The sequence below is a fragment of the Microcebus murinus genome, chromosome 4, assembly GCF_040939455.1.
Source record: "Microcebus murinus isolate Inina chromosome 4, M.murinus_Inina_mat1.0, whole genome shotgun sequence".
NCBI lineage: Eukaryota > Metazoa > Chordata > Mammalia > Primates > Cheirogaleidae > Microcebus > Microcebus murinus.
The window spans coordinates 20,808,945-20,834,590 of NC_134107.1; the positions used below are offsets into that span (position 1 = coordinate 20,808,945).

At 40.8% G+C, this 25,646-nt stretch overlaps 1 protein-coding gene across 20 annotated transcripts in view; it reads left to right on the forward strand.

Annotated features, from left to right (window-relative positions):
- The window catches only part of CELF1 (CUGBP Elav-like family member 1), an 82,709-nt gene that overhangs the window by 33,424 nt on the left and 23,639 nt on the right, over positions 1-25,646 (forward strand). For 8 of the 20 annotated variants that reach the window (XM_076001879.1, XM_076001876.1, XM_076001881.1 and 5 more), the window contains exons 2-4: positions 9,410-9,449; positions 13,129-13,200; positions 16,774-16,925. The exons of 1 other annotated variant lie outside the window; for it this stretch is intronic. In XM_076001879.1, the coding sequence (XP_075857994.1) occupies positions 16,855-16,925 (71 nt within the window). In that variant the 5' untranslated portion in view covers positions 9,410-9,449; positions 13,129-13,200; positions 16,774-16,854. Of the gene's footprint in view, positions 1-9,192; positions 9,450-13,124; positions 13,201-16,773; positions 16,926-25,646 lie in introns of those variants that run through there. 11 more of the 20 variants (XM_076001889.1, XM_076001891.1, XM_076001895.1 and 8 more) reach the window with 5 other exon arrangements.

The window sequence follows — 25,646 nt, forward strand, 5'->3', positions numbered from 1 at the left end:
CCTTGAGCAATCCGCCCGCCTCGGCCTCCCAAGAGCTAGGATTACAGGCGTGAGCCACCGCGCCCGGCCTGAGAAGCCTTCTTTTTTTTTTTTTGAGACAGAGTCTCGCTTTGTTGCCCAGGCTAGAGTGAGTGCCGTAGCGTCAGCCTAGCTCACAGCAACCTCAAACTCCTGGCTCAAGCAATCCTCCTGCCTCAGCCTCCCAAGTAGCTGGGACTACAGGCATTCGCCACCATGCCCGGCTAATTTTTTTTTTTTTTTCCAAACAAGTCAGTTGTCTGACCGGCTAATTTTTTGTATATATTAGTTGGCCAATTAATTTCTTTCTATTTATAGTGGAGACGGGGTCTCGCTCTTGCTCAGGCTGGTTTCGAACTCCTGACCTCGAGCAATCCGCCCGCCTCGGCCTCCCAGAGAGCTAGGATTACAGGCGTGAGCCACCGCGCCCGGCCTAAGAAGCCTTCTTGAGATGAGCTTAGTGATCAAATCTAGCAACTATTAATATCAGAGAAGAGGCAAGTTGCCTAGAAGAGGTAGGAGCAAGCTGCCTTTCCTTTTTTTAAAATAACTTTTGGGGAATTTGGTGGTGGTAGGTGAATCTGCAGCACATCCCTCCTTACTCTTTTTTTTTTTTTTTTGAGACAGAGGCTTACTCTCTTGCCCAGGCTAGAGTGCCGTGGCATCAGCCTAGCTCACAGCAATCTCAAACTCCTGGGCTTGAGCGATCCTCCTGCCTCAGCCTCCCCGGTAGCTGGGACTATAGGCACATGCCGTCTTTACTCTTGAAGTATTAGTTTCACTAATTTATGATCTCTACCAATTAGAAAAACATGTGATCCATGGCCCATTCAGTCCTCTTCTCTTAAAGCTACTTAGATGAATATCATGAGACCATCTGATCGGCAGAATTAGTCTATAAATTCCAGGTAGTTGTGATATCTAAAGTTTATTAATCACCTTAAAAAATAAAAGCAAAATAATATTTGAATTTCCCAATAAAAAGCATTTTACAAATTGTGCCTTATTTTACCAGCCATAACACTGTGATTTAAGAAAGTTCAAGTCCCACTCTCTCTTTGCCCTTCCTTTGGCTTTCTCTTTGCTGCAACAGTGGGTCCAGTCATCATCTGTGGCATATACACCATGCTCTGTAAACCTATGTCTTGTTCTTGCCCTATAATTCTACCTTTCTCTCCTTAATAAACCTCATTTTCGTGCTTGCAGAAAAAAAAAGTCCCAATGGCTGGTTGTGGAACCCGGGTCACTTAATCTATTCTCTTCACTTTAGTTCCCTTATCTGAAAAATGGGAGTAAAAACTCTGAAGAATCTCCTTTGAGCACTCAGAAAAATAATCACAAAGTCATTTCCAGAAGGTTATGTATTATAATGACTCTTCAGAGACATCAAGATTATAAGGTAATTTTAAAAGTAACTCCAACAGTGTTGTAGAAAAAATTAGTCACATTCTGCCTACATGGTACTAACATATGGTGCAGCCCTGATGAGCTGCACAAGTGGGCTGAAATCAAAATGCAATTGGAGAGAGCAGTAGTGACTCACTAGATGAGACAGATTTGGCCTTATGGCAGGGAAGTGAAACTAAGGAGGAACTGGTGGCCTTCGAATATGCCAAATTTGAGCAAGTGACACATGAATATTATGGAAAGGTCAAAACATTGAGCACTTGTGTTTGGATTAGGTACTTTGTCTGGTGTCACAGTCCCTGGTCCCCTTCTGTGGTTTGAGCCTCCACTTCTTCCACAGTGGGGAACCTGCCTCTGACTTCTGTGAAAGATCATTCTCTCTCTCTCTCTCTCTCATTTTTTTTTTTTTTTTTTTTTTGAGACAGAGTCTCACTTTGTTGTCTGGGCTAGAGTGCTGTGGTGTCAGCCTAGCTCACAGCAACCTTGAACTCCTGGGCTCACGTGATCCTTCTGCCTCAGCCTCCTGAGTAGCTGGGACTACAGGAATGCACCACCATGCCCGGCTAATTTTTTCTATTTTTTTTTGTTTTGTTGTGGTTGGTAGAGACAGGGTCTCACTCTTCCTCAGTTTTTTTTTTTTTTTTTTTTTTTGAGACAGAGTCTCACTTTGTTGCCCAGGCTAGAGTGAGTGCCATGGCGTCAGCCTGGCTCACAGCAACCTCAAACTCCTGGGCTCAGTGATCCTACTGCCTCAGCCTTCCGAGTAGCTGGGACTACAGGCATGCGCCACCATGCCCGGCTAATTTTTTTGTATATATATTTTTAGTTGGTCAATTAATTTATTTCTATTTTTGGTAGAGACGGGGTCTCGCTCAGGCTGGTTTCGAACTCCTGACCTCGAGCAATCCGCCCGCCTCGGCCTCCCAAAGTGCTAGGATTACAGGCGTGAGCCACCACGCCCGGCCTTTTTTTTTTTTTTTTTTTTTTTGAGACAGAGTCTCACTTTGTTGCCCAGGCTAGAGTGAGTGCCGTGGCATTAGCCTCGCTCACAGCAACCTCAATCTCCGGGGCTCAGCGATCCTACTGCCTCAGCCTCCCGAGTAGCTGGGACTACAGGCATGCGCCACCATGCCCGGCTAATTTTTTTGTATATATATTTTTAGTTGGTCAATTAATTTATTTCTATTTTTGGTAGAGACGGGATCTCGATCAGGCTGGTTTCGAACTCCTGACCTTGAGCAATCCGCCCGCCTCGGCCTCCCAAAGTGCTAGGATTACAGGCGTGAGCCACCACGCCCGGCCTCTTCCTCAGTTTTGCTCAGGCTGGTCTCGCACTCTTGAGCTCAAAGGAGCCGCCCACCTCGGCCTCCCAGAGTGCTAGGATTATAGGCGTGAGCCACTGCATTGGCTGGAAAGCTCATTGTCTATATCTTTGAAGGAAGAAGGCACCAGGCAAATACTTCATGCCTGGAACATTTTGTTCAACCTAGAATGATAGGTAGAAGTCTTAGTAATTCTGTTCAGAGAAAGCTGCACATTACGTTAGCTACCATATGTAAATTGCTCCTGCTACATCCAGCAATTTTTTGCCCAGTACTGACAGTGTTACCATGGGAAGGAAACAGGAGGAGCTGTGGAAAGAATGGGATTCCTGCCTCACCCCCAACCCCCACCCCAGGAAAGTGTATGGGGTTGGGAAGAGGAATATTTAATGGGGATTTGAGAATTACTTTGGAAGTATGGGCATTTGGGGAGGAAGTAGGAAAAGAGATTTTTAAAAATGGATTTTTTTTTTTTTTTTTTTTTTTTTGAGACAGAGTCTCGCTTTGTTGCCCAGGCTAGAGTGAGTGCCGTGGCGTCAGCCTAGCTCACAGCAACCTCAAACTCCTGGGCTCGAGCGATCCTTCTGTCTTAGCCTCCCAAGTAGCTGGGACTACAGGCATGCGCCACCATGCCCGGCTAATTTTTTTATATATATATCAGTTGGCCAATTAGTTTCTTTCTATTTAGAGTAGAGACGGGGTCTCGCTCTTGCTCAGGCTGGTTTTGAACTCCTGACCTTGAGCAATCCGCCCGCCTCGGCCTCCCAGAGAGCTAGGATTACAGGCGTGAGCCACCGCGCCCGGCCTTAAAAATGGATTTTGCATTCCTTTTCTGCCTCCTCTGAGCACCTCCAAAATAGGGTGCCTCTCAGTTTAGATGACCTCTTATTTAGGTGCAGTTGCAGTCTTGGAACTGCAACTTGGATCATATAACTATATAGGACACGGTGAGGTGACAGATTAGAGAGGAAGTAGAATAAAGAGCCAAACTTACCCATTCCAACTCAACTTTTGTGTACTACTATTTTTTTTCCTTTTTGAGCCGGAGTCTTACTCTGTTGCCCTGGCTAGAGTGCCGTGGCATCAGCCTAGCTCACAGCAACCTCAAACTCCTGGGCTCAAGCCATCCTTCTGCCTCAGCCTCCCGAGTAGCTAGGACTACAGGCATGTGCCACCATGCTCAGCTGATTTTTTTCTATATATTTTTAGTTGGCCAATGAATTTCTTTCTATCTTTAGTAGAGACAGGGTCTCGCTCTTGCCAGGCTGGTTTTGAACTCCTGACCTTGAATGATCCTCCCGCCTTGGCCTCCCAGAGTGTTAGGATTACAGGCATGAGCCACTACTCTCAGCCTGTGTACTACTTTTTTGTAAAATTTTTTTGTATATTTTTTTTCTCTTAAGAGGTCAAAAACAGCAACTTAAAAATTTTTTAGATTATTTTTTGAGATGGGATTTGTCTATGTTGCCCAGGCCTGTTAAGTGATCCTCTGGCTTTAGCATCCTAGGTAGCTGGGGCTATTGGTATGTGCCACTGTGCCTGGATAAATAGATGATTCTGACATATAGGCAAGGATGCTATTGGCAGAGTCAGGCTTTTAAAAAGGCCAATTGCAACTTTGATCCTTAAATAGGCTGCTCAAAAGAAAATGTTTATAGTTATTAGGTGAAAAAAGGTTATATGATAATTGTATAATACAGTACAATACTGAATTTGATAATTCTGTATATCTGAGTGTGTATATGCATAGAAAAATTTTGGTAGAAAACAAACCAAAATATGTAAAAATAAAAAATTTAAATTGACGAAGTAGAAAATTAAAGGAGATTGAATACTTAATTAATAAATACTACTTCTGTGAAAAAGAAGGAGCTGTTTACCATGTTGCTTTTACCCAAGTATCCACAATATCAAGGGGATAAAAACCTTTTTTTAAAACCAGAAAGTATAAATTTTTATGTGTACATGTGTCTCAATTGAAAAAAATGTTCATGGAGTCCGGATTTGGTGACTCATGCTTGTAATCCTAGAATTCTGGGAGGCTGAGGCTGGAGGATTGCCGGAGCTCAGAAGTTGAAGACCAGCCTGAGCAAGAGCAAGACCCCATCTCTACTAAAAATAGAAAATTTAGCTTGGCATGGTGATATGTGCCTATAGTTCCAGCTGCTTAGGAGGGTGAGGCAGGAGGATCACTTGAACCCACAAGTTTGAGGTTGTAGTAAGCTATCATGATACCACAGCACTACCCGGGATAACAGAGCAAGACTCTGTCTCCAAAAAAAGAAAGAAAAAATGTTCATGGAAACTTTACAAATTACTGTAGATAAACGGGAATTCAGTTAAACATTTGAAAGTCTGATAATGTGTTATCTTTGTTCCAGGTGTTCTGGGGATATGAGTATAAATGAGAAGGAAGGACTTACTAATTTACAAAATGACAATGGTTGAAATATATTTCATTAACAAAAATTTAGAAATGAGGTTAAAATTAAGTTTCTCCCAAGTGTATCATATATGGAGTAAGGACTGAACTGGATAACTGCTTAAAATCTGTTTGGAGAAAATATACTTTTAGATGATTTAGTGGTAGTCTAGATTAATCTAGTCTTTTACTCAGGGGGAAGTATAGTAAGTCAAAGGGGACCATTATAAATATGATTGTGAGCCCCTTAGAGAATCTCATGAAAGCTGGGGATTCTCTCCTCAGGAAACCTCACATGTCCATCTTCACACAGTTTAGCATAAGGTAGTATAGGGTTCATAAACCTCGCAACTCTGAAGAGGTCTTAAGGATATGAAGTTAAGATGCTGATGGGAAAGGAAAGTTTTAAAAATTATTGGCACGTTGCACTTAACACTATATACAGTTCAGTAAATTCTGTTATACGCTTTTTACCACAGTGTGAAACAAAAAGCTGGGAAGAAAATGGTTGCCACTATAGAAAGGATGAGTATACTGGCCAGTGTGGGGAAGATGAGATTAAGATCCCAGATTAAGATGAGATTAAGATTTATAAAGTTCTCCTCTAGGGTCATGGGAAGGACACACATAGATGACTTATTAGAAGCCCCAGACTTAAGCCTATTCATGGAAATAGATTAGCCGAGTAGCCAAAATGCAAGTGTCACAGAGAAACTGTTAAATCTTATCCATGCTGACCATCCTGCAGGCATGGTGATAGAGAAAGGTGGAGATAACATTAATAGAAGTAGATGTCTATATTGCTCCAAGGAAATACAGTACAAATGTAGTTGAGACTTCCTCACAGAACTTGTGCGCTTTGGTTCCCCACAGAAATGAAAGATGTAAAAAACTCATACCTAAAGCTTTTAATATCCATTCAGCTTTCCTCTCTCCCCGAAGCATTTCTGTTTTCTCACAGAAAGGCAGCAGAATGTATTAATAGGAAAAGCAAAACTAGGAAGACAAAGCTTTTAAAGAAAATACCTTCTTGTATGTTGGACTACCCATTGTCCTCCAGGTGACAAGGGCCTGTGTGGAGGAGTACCGTGTTGTTTAGTGTGTGTGTGTGTGTGTGTGTGTGTGTGTGTGTGTGTGTGTGTGTGTGTGTGTGTGTGTTTGAAAAATCTTTGGGCGGCTTAGGAGTAGGATGATTAATATCCTGTTTATGTAGGTTTTCTTTTTAAAAGGAATTCATTTTTGTCTTTCTCTTGGCTAGGCATTATGGTGTTCTTGCTGCCTGCCCCCCTCCCCTCAGGGCTGCTGTGTTCTCTGTGACCTAGATATGTATCCCTTACTCTTTCATATATTGGTCTTTCTCAACAACCCCAGGCCTTCCTTTTGCTCTGTCTTGGAGATTGCCTTACTCTAGCTAGCATGCAATCTGAGTCTGGTCTCACAGGGTAGAAATGAGTACTGTAAAAACCAGTCACGTAATAGCACTGTTTCTCAAATTCTGTTCCTTGCAACATTTTGGGAAACCTGGTTCCCTGGTTGTATCTTTGCCCTTTACATCTTCCAGAATAACAAGTAGAAATTTAACTTGCTTCCTACTCTCCAAGGTAACTACTCCAGAGCCCTCTCAAGACACAACACCTCAATTAAAGTTGGGTACTTCCTAGAAGATTATGGTCACATTTCTCAAGAGAGACATACCTAGAGGCCACGTACAGATTATCTTCCTAAACATCTGCATCTTTAGAGTAGTGCCTACCTAATATGGTTATAATGATATAGGATTGAATGAGTATTGTAGACTTAGTAAATGGAAGTTCCTGTCCTCTTAGTAACTTTTGTTTTTTGAGAGAGAGAGAGAGAGAGTGTGTGTGTGTGTGTGTGTGTCAGTCTCACTCTGTTGCCTAGCTCACAGCAACCTCAAACTCCTGGGCTCAAGCAATCTTTCTGCCTCAGCCTCCCAAGTAACTAGGACTACAGGCATGTACCACCATGCCCTGCTAATTTTTTCTAGTTGTCCAGCTAATTTCTTTCTATTTTTAGTAGAGATGGGGTCTCGCTCTTTGCTCAGGCTGGTCTGGAACTCCTGAGCTCAAACAACCTGCCCGCCTCGGCCTACCAGAGTGCTAGGATTATAGGCATGAGCCACCGCATCCGGCCTCCTCTTAGTAACTTTTGATGGTATAGGCAAGTCCTAGTAAATCATTCAGAAATTTTTTTTGGTAGTATAGACTTTGCTTTCTTTAAAATTATTGGAAGTACCACTATATCATTAGCAAAATTAGGAACTAATTAGGTCCATATGAAAAGTCAAATACTGGCCGGGCGCTGTGGCTCACGCCTGTAATCCTAGCTCTTGGGAGGCCGAGGCGGGCGGATTGCTCAAGGTCAGGAGTTCAAAACCAGCCTGAGCAAGAGCGAGACCCCGTCTCTACTATAAATAGAAAGAAATTAATTGGCCAACTGATATATATATAAAAAATTAGCCGGGCATGGTGGCGCATGCCTGTAGTCCCAGCTACTCGGGAGGCTGAGGCAGAAGGATCACTCGAGCCCAGGAGTTTGAGGTTGCTGTGAGCTAGGCTGACGCCACGGCACTCACTCTAGCCTGGGCAACAAAGCGAGACTCTGTCTCAAAAAAAAAAAAAAAATGAAAAAGAAAAAAAAGAAAAGTCAAATACTTGAGCATTATTTTTGTTTTGTTTTTTAGACAACCTTGCTCTGTCTCCCCGGGTAGTACCGTGGCATGATCACAGCAACCTCAAACTCCTGGGATCAAGTGATCATCTGCCTCCGCCTCCCAAGTAGCTGGGACTATAGGCATGCACCATTGTGCCCGGCTACTTTTTCTATTTTTGATAGAGACCCGTGGCAGGGGGTTCTCACGCTTGCTTAGGGTGGTCTCGAACTCTTGAGCTCAAGCGATCTCCCACCTCAGCCTCCCAGAGTGCTAGGATTATAGGTTTGAGCCACTGTGCCCACAGCCTTGAGCACCAATTTTGTGCCAGTTAAGAAATATCTTTGTCTTTAGGGAACATAGGATGGTGTGGTGTCTCATACGTTAGTTCTGGGTCTGGCTTTGTCTTTCAGAATCTTATAATTTCCAACGTAGACATTGTCCTTTATGACTTTGAACAGTTCTTTGTCTATAGCTAGGGCCAGACAAAAGTACAGCTGGCAGGAGTTGTAAATGGAAGTTTGCAGGAATTTGGGCATCTTTATAGAATCAATCTTTACTTGCAAGATTGCTCAATAAAGTTCAAAAATAAAACAAATTGGTTTTGTGGTTCCTCTGTTTGCTTTTACCTTCAGTTAACGTCCCCATTTTCTGATTTTTTGGTTTCAGTGGTTCACCACCACCCTGAGCCATCAAGATGCATTTGCAGAGGCAGGAACTTGGTTGCCTTTGAGGAGTTTCTTGCCAGGCACCCACCTGTTCAGGAAGGTTGCTTTGGGGAAATAGTGTGGTTGCTTCTCCACATTAATAACATGATCCTTAATTGCTAGAAGAATTATACAGCCTTTAGCTTTTTTTGTAGTCTCCTCTCCAAAAGCAGATGTTAAAAAATGATTGCTTTGGTCACCTGGTACTGAAATTCAACCTCATAAATCCTAGTCATTGTTTTGCTATTTTTTGTAACATTTGAGGGTAAGTCTCTTTTCAGCTTTTCAGTTTTTACTTCTCTGTCTTTTAGGTTGATGGGTTTTTGTTTTGTTTTGTTTTTTTGAGATAGAGTCTCACTTTGTTGCCCAGGCTAGAGTGAGTGCTGTGGTGTCAGCCTAGCTCATAGCAACCTCAAACTCCTGGGCTCAAGTAATCCTCCTGAGTAGCTGGGACTACAGGCATGCACCACCATGCCCGGCTCATTTTTTTTTTCTATATCTATTAGTTGACCAATTAATTTCTTTCTATTTATAGTAGAGACGGGGTCTCGCTCTTGCTCAGGCTAGTTTCGAACTCCTGACCTCGAGCAATCCACCCACCTCGGCCTCCCAGAGAGCTAGGATTACAGGTGTGAGCCACCACGCCCGGCCTTGATGGTGTTTTAAAATTAGCTTTGAGCTATTAAATGCAATTTATCTTTAAGATATTGTGTAAAAAAATGGAAGGAGGAGGAGTACTTTTGTATTTTCATCTTCTGCCATGGTGACACAGGGCCTTTTCTTTGGAAAGAGACCACATATCTGAAGTCATGAGAAGTGTAGTAGGCATGCCCCACTTATTTTTCTTTCCTTGGTTTTTTAGAGTGAAGACATAGTCCAGAGAGGGAGGTGTAAAGCTACAGGTATGGGCTAACTGCTGGATGGGTGTGCTCCTTGGCCATCTTTTTAACCTTCTTGCATGAGGCCTGCTGTGCAGATATGAAAAAGTTGCTTTAAGAAAGGGGATGGCTTATTTTCTATGTTATGGGATAAAATTTGCAAAATGTCACTAGGGAGCTAGAAATATTTTCTTGCTCTCTTTCCTGACTCTTTCTAAACCTTAGTTATTTCCCAGGGCAGACTTACCTCCTACTAGAACTAGCTGCTGCCTAGTTCTTACAGCTGTGGGGATGACTGTGTGTGTGTTTGTGTGTTGTGTGTTGGGGGAGTGGTTGGGAGCAGTACCCTACACACAGCAGCTACCTAGTTAACTTTCTCTCATTCCACCTCACAGTTGGGAGACCCCAACTAAACTAGAACAAATTTGAGGACAGAACTTAGTGGATTCCACATGGATAATATTACTCTCCTGGAAGCAGAATTTATTCAACATAGTGATTTTTAAATCAGCACTGGAGCTTAAATAAAGTGTAAACTTACAGTATGTAGTTACCAACTAAGAATCACACTTAAGTTCCAGAACTAGTTTGGGATCTGAAAATGTAACGTGATTGGAAGGGTGGTCACAATTTGACAGGACTTTTTGTTAGGTCAGGGTTAATCACAGAAACTCCAGGGGAGGCTCAGAGCTTATATTTTTGCTGAGAACACTAATCACAGAAGAGGGTGTTTCTGTTCATCATTATCTTTGACACTGATTGAGGGGAGAGATGGCAGTGATTAAGGATGGGGGGAAATGGAAAACTTTTTAGCTTTCAAATGTGTTGATTTTCCTTCCTTCAGCCTTGTCATAACCTCTCAATGTACCTACCATATGTGATGATTTCACAGCCAGTGCAATTTGTACACAAAAAATTGTTAAACTTAGTGCCTTTTAGATTTGAAATTGAAAAGATTTTTGGCAGTATTTTTTCTTTAAGCCCTACCGCCTTCCCCAGCCCAAGTTCAGAAATTTTTACATTGTCTAGACTCTTATTGAAAACTCACAAAGATTTTTTTGTTTAAGTTATTCTTAACTGCCACATTTTGTAACAGCAACAAAGAACTCCCACAAAGGGAGATGCCACAGAGATGCTTACCAATTTATATCAGCATATTTTGCTTATGCAATTTACTGGGTTAGGAGCTCTAGGAGACCCACTATTTATATTAGAAGCACTCAATTTTAAAAGTGAAATTTAGATCCATAAAGGTTTTAAAGTAAATTTTTAAGTTACTATGGTTGGTTATTTTCAAGTGTTGTCAGTTACTCACTACTTTTCTATATCCCTGATATCCTCTCATTGCCAGCAGCCCCGGAAGGGGTAGGGGGAATATACTCAATCCATTTAGTAGTTTGAGGTTATGACTATTCCCTAGATTTTTGTACTTTTTGTTTTCTTATATAGACCAATGGTAATTTTTAATGACATGGGTTCTCTTTTATAATTCATTAGTAGTCTCTGACCTCTTATGTGTCCATATAACCAGACTTCACATTATTACTCTTTCAAACACACTTAGATTATTGAGGTGGAAGTACAAAATCTGTTTACCGTCACCAAATTCCCTGGCTGTATTGGTCAAGATAGATGTTTACACATGCTACCTTAGGTATTTTTTGTTCAACTATGCTTTTCTTTGCTCTCTCTCTCTTTTGGCAAAACAAATACTGTGATTTCTAACATTTCTCCTATCTTGTTTTACATGTTCTTATTAAGTTTATTCCATTCCTATATTCTAAATGCAGTGTATGCTATTCTTTTGAGTGTTTTCATCTATATTGATCATTTTTAATGATTTGGGTTTGTGATGTTATAGCAGGCTCCTAATAGAGGATACTTTGAATTGTTGCCCTCACATAATTAGACTTTGAATTATTGCCCTTAAAAAAGAAGTAGAGAATATTCAAGACAAAGAAAACTGAGACAACCAGAGAAAGAAGAGGAAACCGTGAAATTAAATTCAGAGTAAAAGGAATAGGTGATAAAAAGAGACTGAGGGAAAGTTAAGGCTTTTACAGTGAACTCTTGGTTATAACCCTCCTGCCATTTCTTTATGTCTAATGCATTTTTGTGGAAAAAGCCTGGAATGCATATCTAATTTAAGACATTAAAAAATGTTACGGATTTTTTTTGTGAATAACTGGTTTTTAATTCTGCTTTTTAATTTCCCTTAATATCTGCATTTTTGTATGCCCATAATTGTTTTTGTTATCTGTTAACTTTATAACCCTTTTCTAAAATTGAGTGACTTGTGATTAATTTCTGTGCTTTCTTTTCCCAAAGCATGTAGATGTAATTATACTGAGATAACTATTGTGACCTACCTAAAGAGAAGTGCCCCTTTTCATGTAATAACATTTCCATCTTGTAGGTTTTTAAAGCATTGTTGCTTTATAAATCATAAAATGGATCTTAATGACAGTGTAAACACAGAATTACTTGTGGGCCCTCTACTCCCTGCTTTTTAAAAATTATTATTTTATAAATTGGGCTTCTAGAAACTTATTTTAAATAAAAGTTCTGTAAATGAGAAAAAATTGGCTTTAAGGTATTACTCTAAATCAGTGTTTCCTAGTTTTTGGCAAAAATTACTATAAGGAGTGTACATCCTTTTACATATTCTTTGTAAATTTGCAAAGCCTGGATACTCAGTAAAGTCTCCATTTAAGTACTCTTTTGTTATTTATGTGATTCTGATTTAGAGATATAATTAGAATTAATGTATTTTTAGTGAATATTATAAACACAATAACCGGTGAGATTCTTTGAAATTTGCTGATTCCTAATTTTTTTATTGTTTTTTTCACCTGAGACATTGTTGCTCTGTTGCTAGAGTGCAGCAGCATTGTCATAGCTCCCTGCAACCTCAAACTCCTGGGCTCAAGTGATCCTCCTACTTAAGCCTCCCAAGTAGCTTGGACTATAGTCACACACCACCATCTCTGGCCATTTTAAAAATTTTTTTTGTAGATATGGGTTTTCACTGTGTTCCCCAGGATGGTCTTGAACTCCTGGCCTCAAGCGATTCCCCACCCTTGACCTTCTAAAGTGCCAGAATTACAGGCATGAGCTGCGTACCTGGCCTGGTTCCTAATTTTTAAAGGAATTCTTGAACTGAAAGATCTAATTTAGTTGACTCACAGATTTACTCTTGGTCCAGGCAGCTTTCTATAGGAAGAGCTCCTGCTCCCGTGTACATAGGAGAAACTAGGACAAATGTAACCAGTAACCTAACCAGTCTCATCAAGGGTTACTGTCTTTTGCTTGTCTGACCATCAGGGTGGGGTGAACTGGGTACTATGTGTCAGTTGCACAGTCTCCTCTCACTTGCAGCTTGTTTTTGCTGCTCCCTTTAATGGATGGGAAAGAGCTCCTGCTACTTCTACCTCCAAAGTAGTAGATCAGGTGAGCTGGAGTCTTTGGCAAAATAGAAGAAGCAATTAGCTGCCATTATACTTCTAGATTTTGGGTGCTTGTGTCTGAACATTGGACACAAAACAGCTTCTACTTTCCTGGGTCAGATGCAGACAGTGTCAGTCATTGCTACATAGAATAGAATTTTTTAGGCCTATGCCATCACATATTGCCTTTCGTTATTATTATTATTATTTTAAAAGTAACTCTATGTTTAGGAGTTCATTCGTTTACTTCTTTACAGGCTGAACATAACTTCTTTTTTTCAAAGTTCCCTGTGTTGTGAACTGAGCTTGGGTGAAGTGAAATCTTTGAGGTAAGGCAACCCTAATTATAAAAATGGAAAGAAAGCCTGTGAAATTCGGAAGCCGTTAGAGATATAGTTTTAGAGTCACTGCCTAAATATTGAAATGTCACCATTTGTTGTTTGGAGGGATATGGAGCTAAATTGAGAATGGGAGCACACATCTGCCTTGACTGCTAAGTATATCTGTCTTACTGCTCACCCATAATAGAATTTTTATGTGTGCATTCATTAGTCTTGGTTTTAGCAACAGTTTGAAGGAGGAAAGAGAAGGAAGAGACTTAGTTTGCAGTTCTCAGTTCTTCCCTTATATGTTTGAGTGTTTGTCCCAGGTAGGCCCAAGTTCTTTTTTTATCATCACTGTGGTAGCTTTTGTTTGCTTTGTTTTTTGTTTCTTGTTTCTTCATAAAGGGTAACTGAAAAGACATTATTTCCTAGTATGCTATCAGAAGGCAGAATATTACTATTAGGTCATTAAATATGAAATGTCTGATTTCAAATCAAAAGTGTAGTTTATTATATCTCAAGAAGCAAACAATTAAAGTGTGCACCTAAACTATTGACACAGTTTTGTCATCTTTTTTGTTTGTTTGTTTTTTTGAGACAGAGTCTCACTCTGTTCCTCGGGCTAGAGTGCCATGGCATCAGCCTAGCTCACAGCAACCTCAAACTCCTGGGCTCAAGCAATCCTTCTGCCTCAGCCTCCCGAGCAGCTGAGACTACAGGCATGCGCCACCATGCCTGGCTATTTTTTTCTATATATTTTTAGTTGGCCAATTAATTTCTATTTTTAGTAGAGACAGGGTCTCACTCTTGCTCAGGCTGGTTTTGAACTCCTGACCTTGAGCGATCCTCCCACCTCGGCCTCCCAGAGTGTTGCTAGGATTACAGGCCTGAGTCAATTGCCGTCTTTTTTTTTTTCTTTTCTTTTTTTCAAAGTGTGTTATATGTACACAGTTTTGCCATCTTAATGGTAGCTTGTTTAAAACAGTAGTGAAGAAGCCTGGTGAGTGAGTGGCGATGAAATCACAAGAAGCATTTTCTACAGCTTGTTGAGAATTGAATAGTTTTTCTTGCTAGAAGTGGTCCAAAGACTGAAAGCAGTGGTAGTCAGTTGGTGCAAGGTCTGGTGAATATGGTGGATGACAGAGTTTCCAAGTCCAGCCTCATAGTTGGAGCAGTGTTTTTTTTGTTTTGTTTTTTTGAGACAGAGTCTTGCTTTGTTGCCCAGGCTAGAGTGAGTGCCCTGGCGTCAGCCTAGCTTACAGCAACCTCAAACTCCTGGGCTCAAGCAATCCTTCTGCCTCAGCCTCTCGAGTAGCTGGGACTACAGGCATGCGCCACCATGCCCGGCTAATTTTTTCTATATATATTAGTTGGCCAATTAATTTGTTTCTATTTATAGTAGAGACGGGGTCTCGCTCTTGCTCAGGCTGGTTTCGAACTCCTGACCTCAAGCAGTCCGCCTGCCTTGGCCTCCCAGAGTGCTAGGATTACAGGCGTGAGCCACTGCGCCCGGCCAAGCAGTGTTGTTTGTGCAACATGTGGTCCAGTGTTGTCTTGCAAAAGGATTGGTCTGTCTCTATTGACTAGTCTTGGCTGCTTAATCACAAGCATCTTCGTCATTTTGTCCAATTGGCTGCAATAGACATCCACTGTAATTGATTGACCAGGGTTCATGAAACTATAGTGGATAATACCAGCACTGGACCACCAAATAGACACCATTAACTTTTTTGGATGAATAATCAGTTTTGGACTGTTTCAGCACTTTATCTTTAGCCATTATGCTGAATGCTTGCAATTGTCAAAAAGAATCCTTTTTTTATCACACGTAACAATACAGTTGTAGAAATAGTTTGTCTTATGTTGTGACAGCAAAGAAAGGCAAGCTTCAAGACAGTTTCTCTTCTGAAGCTTGTTTAATTCATGCAGTGCCCGTCTATCCAACTTTTTTTTTTTTTTTTCTTTTTTGAGACAGTCTCGCTTTGTTGCCCAGGCTACAGTGAGTGACATGGCCTCAGCCTCGCTCACAGCAACCTCAATCTCCTGGGCTCAAGCAATCCTGCTGCCTCAGCCTCCCGAGTAGCTGGGACTACAGGCATGTACCACCATGCCTGGCTAATTTTTTCTATATATATTAGTTGGCCAATTAATTTCTTTCTATTTATAGTAGAAACGGGGTCTTGCTCAGGATGGTTTCAAACTCCTGACCTCGAGCAATCCGCCTGCCTCGGCCTCCCACATTGCTAGGATTACAGGCATGAGCCACCGTGCCCGGCCTCTATCCAGCTGCTTTACCTTGCTGAATTGTTTCAAATGGTACGATATTGTTGGAACAGTAACATCAGACCTTGCTGCTAATTCATGTGTAGGTTGAGATGGGTTTGCTTCTACTATAGCTTTCAGCTCATCATTGTCCACCTTGGTCTCAGGTCACCCATGTGGCTCATTTTCAAGATTAAAATCAACAGAATGGAACTTCTAGAACCATTGATGTACTATGCGTTCATTTGCCACATCCTTTCCTAACGCTTTGCTGATATTTTGAGCTGTCTGCACAGCATTGGTTCCTCGATGGAATTCTTTAAAAAATAACATGAATTTTTGACTTATCCATGGTTTCACAAAAATTGCTCTAAAATTTTTTGGAAAGATAATCACAAGCCGAAAACCATGCATTTGAAAGAATGAGGATGTACCTTCACGATAAAAATAAAACAAAAAGCATCAAAGTGAAAATGTCAGAGATGTCGACTATCAAACTTAATACTTAAGGAAATCGGACATTTCATACTTAATGACATAATATCCCATTTTTATTTTCTGGCAAATTAAGATTCAGAGTTAGTAAAGAAATTTTTAATGTGCCACCTAATGAGTGTTATTGAACCCAAGATTTTTAAAGTCCTTCACCCTGGTGAGGAACCATTAGATAACACACCTTGCTCTCTATATCAAGAAAGCAGGGTGTGTCCAGTATAGGTAGTAGTGTGTGAGTGGTAAGTTTCTGGTGGCCAGTTATTCAACCAGCTTGCCCCTGGCCTGCCTTCTGATGGTCTTAACCATTCCTCCTTTTGTGACTGTTCTGAGGTTAGTTTGGACCCAAGCACTGTGCTCATTGCTGTCTTTGGCTCGTGGAAACTAAGTTTAAAACCAAGGCTAACAACCCAGTTCTTTCAAAACATTTTCAGACCACAGGAGTGAGCTTTTTCTTTTTTTTAAACTTCAGGTCAGGCTTTGGGGGACCTCAAAAACTGATTTTCAGGGAGGAGTTTGGAGGATGTGAAACAAGTCTGTGTTTCTTCTGCTCTGTTAGCCACTGCTATCTTCATGGATCTGACACTCTATTTATCTGACAGTGCACTTAGTACTGCTTCGCCAGGGAAAATCACACAAAACAAGCCTGGCGCATCAGCACTTTCATTGTGTGCTGGGCTGAGCCTCCCTTCACATGGTCACATCCCCATTTTAATCCAGTACTCCCTTTCCCTGCCCCTTCCCCAGTCCTGCCTCTTTTCTGTGGCACTTATTGCTGGCTTCCCTGAGCTCCTGTTTCCACTTTGTGTTTTTTGTGGGGCCCAGGAAGCTAAAGCTGTGTGTATTTGTGGATCAGACAAGTGCAGCAAGTTAATATCATTGGCTTCTGAAGGGGAGAGTGAGGTGATGGCTGCGTTTAAGTTGGATTTCCTTCCAGAAATGATGGTGGATCATTGCTCTTTGAATTCCAGTCCCGTGTAAGTATTTTTGTTGTCTAATTTTTATCATAAGCAGAGGAACTAGACTGTTTTCTTTGTTATTTGATGAAACTGGTTCCTTTCCTTAGGAGGGGCAAGAACAAATTGGGCAAGGAAACAAAAATCCAAATTCTCTAATGCTATATTATTTCCTATTATAGTCTAATTCTATCTCATTAATCTTGATTTCCTCAAGGCTCTAACTAAGTTCTTTACATAAAGGTGCAGTTCATATAAAACCAGCAACATCATGCCTGGTGTGCTGGCTCCAGTCCCTTTAAGCTGTATTGTTTTTCCATGTGACAGATTCCAAAGCATTTTTTAAAAAACTGTAGCTTTATTGCTTTGGGAAGGGTATGCAATTTAAAATGATCTTCTGGGGAATATTTTTATTATTTTTAATTATCAAATTCTTAGACTCCTATCACAGAGAAGACTGCTAGCTAGAGTGTATTTAGTATTGTCTACACAGCATTCTGTGTTGACGTGCAAAGTGTAATCCTGGATCTTGATTTCCAGCCGTCCCCCTAATCTAATTGAGAATGCAGCTCAGCACATGATTTCAGGAACATCAGATTGTCCTCCACCCTCCAAAAAAAGAGTAAAATTGGATCAGTCTTGATTAACAGTTTGCCCAAGTAAATTATGGGAATGAGAAACTTTGTTAGCTTATAATAGTAAGAACTGCTATTGTACACAGCTGAAATACTAACCTGGCCCTGAGTTGTTGCTGCAGGGAACTTGAATTCTGGATTTCCAACCTCTGATTTCTGTGGCTTTAATCAGGCTTTAAAAGTATCTTGGAACCTCAAGCAGATGATTCTTAGGCTATTCAAAACCAAGAATGTTAAATGGTAGAATATTCTCTAGATCTGTGGTTCCTAACCCCTAGGCCACGGCCCATTACCTGTTCGTGGCCTGTTAGGAAACAGGCCATGCACCACTGCTTGAGTTCAGTACCCCACCCCCACACCCCCAGTCCGTGGAAAAATTGTCTTCCATGAAACCGATCCCTGGTGCCAAAAAAGGTTGGGGACTGCTACTTTAGATAACAGGTGTTAGTGCAAGTCTGAGGTTAGGCCTCTATGTGCAAATCAGTCTACCCTGGGATTTAGGTGTAACAGGTGTGGCTAATAGTAGCTGCTGAACGGTTTTTTGTTGACTAAATAGGGATGGGGTGTGCTGGCTCAGAGTTACCCATCTTGCTCTTTTGAAGTGGATCCTGTGCCTTTTCTGTAGTCTCCAAAATAGTAGTAAATTAAATGTGTCTTTTAAAAGTAGAATTGCTTACTACTAAAATATTATTTTAGCAGTAGCATAAAGGTTTAATACATAATAAAGGTATTTCCATGTCCCAGGATATATGATCCCTACAGAAGTAGGACTTTGTGCCAAAAATTATCTTTCTTTCACTGTAACATGAAAGTATTATGCTTTGCCACTGCCTAATGCTGAACCCAGGATTTGCACAGCATTTTTCTTAACCTTTTTTCTCATCTTTTAAGAGGTTGGACTCATGCAGTATTTTGTGAAGTCTGGACCATGGACCACTGCATGGAAGTCATTTGCAACTTAAATATCTAGATATTCTTATGCTAGAGTAGAGCCCAAGACTTTGTATCCTGTGTAGTTTTCATGCATACTAAAGTTTGAGAGTGAATGTACTTAATGCAGGTCATTCTGAGTTAAAGTTAATCAAGGAGTGGGTTTTCATATCTTTTTTTCCAAGTGCATGTGTATCTGTTTTAGTCATTCATCTTCACTGGAGCTTTGTGAGGTTAACTGGGCATAGGCTTTTTGCCACTGTTTTACAAATGAGAGACCCAGTTGAAAGAGGATATAGCTGACTTACCTGAGGACAGTTGTTGTCAACCTTTGGTCTAAAATACTAATTTAATGATACTTTCTTTTTATTTTTGCCCACTAGACCAGATTGCTGCAGGTGTCCATGATCAGTTATGCATCATATCTTTCCATTGTTGCACATTCCTTGGGTTACTCCCATAGGCACCTCCAAAACACCACAGGGACAATAAGGAACTGAGAAGAAGATAATTCTTGAGAACTTTCTTGTTGTGTGCTTGCCACTGCTTTCTTAGATTCTCAGTCCTCCTTTCCATTCTTCAGTGAAGCACTACTTTAGCAGGAGGCTTAACATCGGTGGTTTTCTTGCTGAAGTGATTTTGCCTGAGTGTGATCTAATGGTATATTTTATTTCAAAATTTTTTTACAACAAGGAAGTGGTAGAAGAGCTCTGGAAGGGCTGGGGGATCTGGGCCCTAGTTTCTATTCTTGTAATCAGTGTCCTTGATTCTATTTTGATCACTTTTGCACCTCCACTGGTTCTTCTTACTTTGCTTGTATCCTAGGATATGGGTGTTCTTCAATGGTTGTGTCCCAGGCCTTTTTCTTATCCCTCTCCCATTGCTTAAGGGGACACTGATGTGCTTTTGTTACTCTCAGATCTCTATATCTGTTTCTCAAACATCTTCTGAGCTCTATGACTTTATTTTTAAAACTGCCATTTGGTCACCTGTATCTGGAAGCTTCCCCCACAAAAAACATTTCCCTATATTGTTTACACTAAAACCCAAGCATTAATTGGTAACTTATTCCCCTTCCTCACCTCCTTGGAGTTCAGGTGTGAACTCCAAGTCCTAGTGGATCCTGACCTGAAATTTCTCAGTATTGTCTGAGACTGAGCCCTAATCTTAGTTGTTAGTTTATTCAAGAGCCTTCTGATCTCCATGTTTCTCTACCTTATTTCATCCATCTAGATTATTGTCAGGTATCTTTGAAAAAGACAAATCTGATCACACTCTCTTATTCTGATCACACTCTCTTATTCCAAAATCTTGGGATAAAGTCCAGGCCTGTCTCAGAGAGCAATCCTATGATTTAAAAAAAAAAAAAAAAAAGAGGGAAAGTCCAAGTCTGTCAGAATAGCATGGAAAACCATTCAGTGGTGTCTCTAACCTACCTCTTTGTTCTAGTTGATTTTCTAATGTGTTCTCTCTTTTTTCTGTTTCTATACTTTTGTCACACTTTCTCAGGTTCTGTTTTCTCCCTTTAATGTTATCGTGTTCTCCCCTCTCTTCTCAGTCCTTACTGTTTTTCTTCTTTACCCTAGGCTTCATTCCTCCATGCCATGTAGCACTTTTTCTAGTTGCCTGGTCCATTCAGCTTAAATCTCTGCCCCCTCCAGATAATGTAAAACTGTATTAGCCACTTCTTTCACGTAACTTTTATGCGTATGCTAAAGGATTTGTAGAGCGTTATAGATGTCCTTCCACGTTTTCGATGTCATTGTCTCCAGGGCAGGTATTGCTCAGTCTTTTAAAGAGCCCTATAGTGTGCATCATAGTAAAAGCTTGGGAAATACAGTTGAATGAATAATATGCTCTTGGAGGGGTTTTTTTTTTTTTGGTAATTAAAGATGATTGTAGAGGTAAGGTTTCCAGATATTAACTCCATTCCTCAGGGAAGAAGGCTGAAAATCTTCAAAAGCAAATTGTTAGCTGTTCTATTGTTAGTTGGTGGCTTTAAAAGCATTACTGATAGCTTATTCTAGTACCTAATACTCCACATGTAAGAATGATTTCCCTTTATCCAAATGAAAATTATTTCCTTACAGCATAGACATACTCTGTCTTATTCTCTCTAGAAAGTAGCTGGTAAGTAACTCAGGCCAGTGTTTCTGCGCCCTTTTTATTCTCATGCACTTCTGTTCCAGTTTTTCCACAGCACAATATGTAAGCCAGAGGGACCTTATAAGGGTGGGTGGTGGCTGAAGTTTGGAATGCAAGTATTTATGCCTGCTGGGGAGGTGGAGGGATGGGTAAGTATCTGAAAAAATTTTTTATAATGATCAAAGGGAAGTCAACAGGTAATGAGAAGGGGAGAGAATGAAAAAACGAATAATGAAAGGTTTCAGAAGTGCTTCATTTATTTTAGAGACAGGGTCTTGCTCTGTTGCCCAGGCTAGAGTGCAATGGCACGATCATAGATCAGTGCAGCCTCAAACTCCTGGGCTCAAATGATCCTCTAGCTCCAGCCTCTTGAGGAGCTAGGACTACAGGCACGTGCTGCCATACTTGGCTAATTTAAAAAGTTTTTTGTAGAGACAGGATCTTGCTATGTTGGTCAGGTTGGTCTTGAACTCCTGGCCTCCCAGAGTGCTGGGATTACAATGTGAGCCACCATGCCTAGTCAGAAATGATTTTTAAACATGTGTGAAGGTCATGTTTGCCAGGCTGTTTGGCTGTAGGGAGGAGATACCCACTCAAGCTGGCATATATGAAACTGCTTTTTTACAAGGACACATGTGGGCTAGACTATAATGTAATGAGGAGCTCTGAAGCTGGAAGACCTGGAAACTCCATCTTTCTGACCCCAGGATACACATTCTGCTCTCTCTGCTTGTGCCTTCTTGTCTGCTCTCAACTACCTTATAAATTTGGTTGCAGCATGGCTTGGCTTTGCCACTATTCTTCCAGCCTGTGTCTTCTGATCCCCTCTCCCATTGAGATATAATTCACACACCATAATTTTTACCCCTTTAAAGTTTGTAATTCAGTGTTTTTAGTATATTCACAAAGTTGTGTAACCATCACCACTATTTAATTCCAGAACATTTTCATCACCCTATAAAGAAACTCTGTACACATTAGCAACTATTCTGCCCCCTTCACCCTACCCCTTCCACCTCCATTCCTAGATAAGCACTAACCTACTTTCTGTTATAGATTGGCCTATTCTGGACATTTTTTATAAATGGAATCGTGCACCATGTGGCCTTTTGTGACTGGCTTTTGTCACTTTGCATAATGTTTTCAAGGTCCATCTATGACTCGTTATCTCTTGCTGTAGCCCTTTGAGCTTGTCTACTTACTCATGCTATATCTAGTTGCACCTTTTCCATTTCTGACTTCACTACTGTCTGTTTCTGTTAATCAGTTTCAGATTCTATAGAGCAGTGCTGTCCAACAGAACTTTCTGATGGAAATGTTCTATATCTCCACTGCCTGATACAGTAGCCACTAGTGCTCACTACAGTTGGTTGGCCAGGCCTTTCTTTGTGGGATTTTGAGGGGGGAAATTTTGAGACAGTCTTGCTCTGTTGCCCAGGCTGGGGTTTTTTGGCGTGATCATAGCTCACTGTGGCCTTAAACTCCAGGGCTCCAGCCATCCTCCCACTTCAGCCTCTTGAGTAGCTGGGACTACAGGCTGCTGCCACCATAGCCGGCTAATTGTTTGTTTGTTTGTTTTGTTAGAGACAGGGTCTCCTTGTGTTGCCCAGGATGGTCTCAAATTCTTACACTAAAGCCATCCTCTGGCCTTAGCCTCACAGAGTGCTGGGATAACAGGGATTATCCATCACACCTGGGCCCTTATCTTTCTGTTTTAAAGCACAGATCAAGGATCTTAAGTTTCTGGCCAGCCACTGGGATAAAACCTACCTCTGGTCTAATCAGCTGGGGCCAGGGAATAGGGGAAAAAGTAGGATAGAACATTTATGCTCTCCCCGAGATGGGCCCCTGGGGTAGGAAAGTTTTAAAAGGAGAAAAGATAGGAGAAAGAAAAGAAAGAGTTCAAGAATTTTGAGTAAATGTGTGCCCCTTATGTGCCTCTCTTCCCAATTGGGTTCTGTTTTGCCTTTTTCTTCTTCTTCTTCTTCTGAGATGGGATCTCACTGAGAATTCTTCTGGCCATGGCCTCAAGCCATCCTCCCACCTCAGTAGCCTCCTAAGTAATTGGGATTACAGGCTCAAACCACCGAACCCAACTTGTGGCACATTTCATTAAGAATCAAGGTAGACAAGGTAGCCTCTGGTCCTGATTTTTTGTAGTTGCTCATCTTAATGGTATACGTCTTCAGGTGGTTGCTTTCTTTATTATTTCTGCTGATAGAAGTGTAAAAATATAAAAGGTGAGTCTATACCATGCCTTTGCCCTAAAACACTTGTTACTTTCTCATCTCCCTCCACCCACTGTTGCAGGCCCTTATTTTCCTAAACTCTTCCATCATACTCCCAGGTCAGGAAGTATTGCCACAGAATATGAGAATTTGTTTTATTTTTTATTTGTTTTTGGGACAGTCTCACTCTGTTGCTTGGGGTAAAGTGCCGTGGTGTCAGCTTAGCTCACAGCAACCTCAAACTCCTGGACTCAAGCAATCCTTCTGCCTCAGCTTCCTGAGTAGCTGTGACTACAGGCATGCACCACCATTGCCTGGTTAATTTTTTTTTTTTGAGACAGAGTCTCACTTTGTTGCCCAGGCTAGAGTGAGTGCCATGGCATCAGCCTAGCTCACAGCAACCTCAAACTCCTGGGCTCAAGCAATCCTCCTGCCTCAGCCTCCTGAGTAGCTGGGACTACAGGCATGCGCCACCATGCCCGGCTAATTTTTTCTATATATATTAGTTGGCCAATTAATTTGTTTCTATTTATAGTAGAGACGGGGTCTCACTCTTGCTCAGGGTGGTTTTGAACTCCTGACCTTGAGCAATCTGCCCGCCTCGGCCTCCCAGAGTGCTAAGATTACAGGTGTGAGCCACTGCACCCAGCCAATTTTTTAATATATATATATATTTTTTTAGTTGTCCAGCTAATTTCTATTTTTAGTAGAGATGGGGTCTCACTCTTGCCTCAGGCTAGTCTCGAACTCCTGAGCTCAAACGATCCTCCTGCCTTGGCCTCCCAGAGTGCTAGGATTACAGGTGTGAGCCACCGTGCCTGGCTGAGATTTTCTAGTAGACTTGCCTCTTAAGAATGACGAGGGTACTATAGATACTTCATCAGGCTGCTGAATTCTCTGGTACTTGAATGGACATAATAAATACACAAAATTCATGACCACTGACCCTGAGGAGCTAGCTCTCTATAGAGCAGGGAGGTAAGGCACAGATTTGAGAATGTATTTAGTAATATATAGGATAGTTGGATTATGTAGGATCCTGGGTATGTCACACTGGATGTCTTGTTCCCAGGTGTCTTTTTTATGCAGTGGTTACTTGTAACCTTCAGAACAAACATGCATATTAGAAGTATATGTGAAAGAGGGAGGATGGAAAAGCATTGTTGCACATCTCTCCAGACATAATAGCAGTTGAGAAAGTTAGTGACTGCTTGTTACACATAAATGGATATACATGTGGTTCTTGCTGTGTCTGAGCAGTGCTTCTCAGACTGTGGGCAAAGGACCATTTATTTCCTTACCCCTGACTCCCTTGTGCAATGCAATAAAAATTAAGTAATTATGCTAGTCTAGCTGCTTAAAAAAAAAAAAATTAAGTATTAATAGAAAAATGAAGTATGAGCTTACATTTTACGTTTATTATTACTATCATTATTAGATTGGGTAAATATAAAATTCTCAGCCTAATTTCTGTAAAAATTTCTAAAAAGTTAAATTTGAAGATTGCCCCTGGTCCTTGGGCAAAACTTTGAATAGCACTGTTGTAAGGTATTCTCCTGGCTATTGAATTGGTATATGAAGGGGGGAAAGGTGGCCCATGGAATGAAGGTAGACATGAAGAAAGAGAAAAAGATTTGGAGAGTCAAAGACAGGAAAAGGAAGACATTTGTCTAGAAGCCTGCGTGTCTACTGAACTTTTGGAGAAACTGTAATTAACACTTAAGTGTTTATGCTTTTGCGCTGAACAGTATATACTGTGTTTCCCCGAAAATAAGACAGGTTCTTATATTTATTTTTCCTCAAGAAGACCCTAGGGCTTACTTTCAGGGAATGTGTTATTTTTTTTAAGTACAGTACAACAATCTACATTTATTGAAATATAGTTAAGTTGTCATCTTCTGGAACATCATCATAACTCTCCAAACCCTGAATTCCATCCTGAATTTCTTACGACTCTATTTCCTTTAGAACCAATGCCCCAGTCTCTCATGTTGAGCAATAGAGCTCTTACTCTGCTACAGAATGCCATGGCTTGTGCAGATAGGCTATGTAGCCACGCCCATCACTAGGTCTTATTTTCGGGGTAGGGCTTATATTGTGCAAATGCTTAGAAATCCTGCTAGGGCTTATTTTATGGGAAGGTCTTATTTTCGGGGAAACATGGTAGAAAGTTTAGAAATGGCACACAGCAGAAGAAAGGGCAAACTGGAGGAGCAGTTGCCTCCAATGTCATACAAACGAATAAACCCTTGCCTCTTTTCAGAAATATTTAATACTTCTCAGCTTCCATATTATCATAATATATATATTCTGTGCACCACTGGGGTTCTGTGTTAACCCTCCCTAGAATTGAAATATGAAAAATTAGCAACATTTCAATGAAATGCTATTAATACTGATATGCTATTAATACTGAATTAAAGTTTTTGGGTGCAGGTTGTAGGGAATGACACCTATTATTTCCCTAGTCATAGGGCTTTGATCATCATGGTAGCTGGTGTCTATTAGGTTAGGATTACGCTTTTAAAAGCAATTACATTTTTGCAACAACCTGCCACACATAGTTTTAAATTAACAGATTAAAGGAAAACCAATAAAATGAAGCATTTCAAATCCTTAAAAGAAAAAAAGGGCAGATTGATTCTGTGGCAATCAAATAATCATAGATAATAGCTGTTCTTAAATTTGAGAGCCCTCTTTGCACAACATTTTATCTGGACTAATTGCTTAAATAGGGGGAATTGTTGAGACTATTAAGAAGAAATTCCTCCCATCCCACATTTGAGTGCTTACTTTGAACCTTG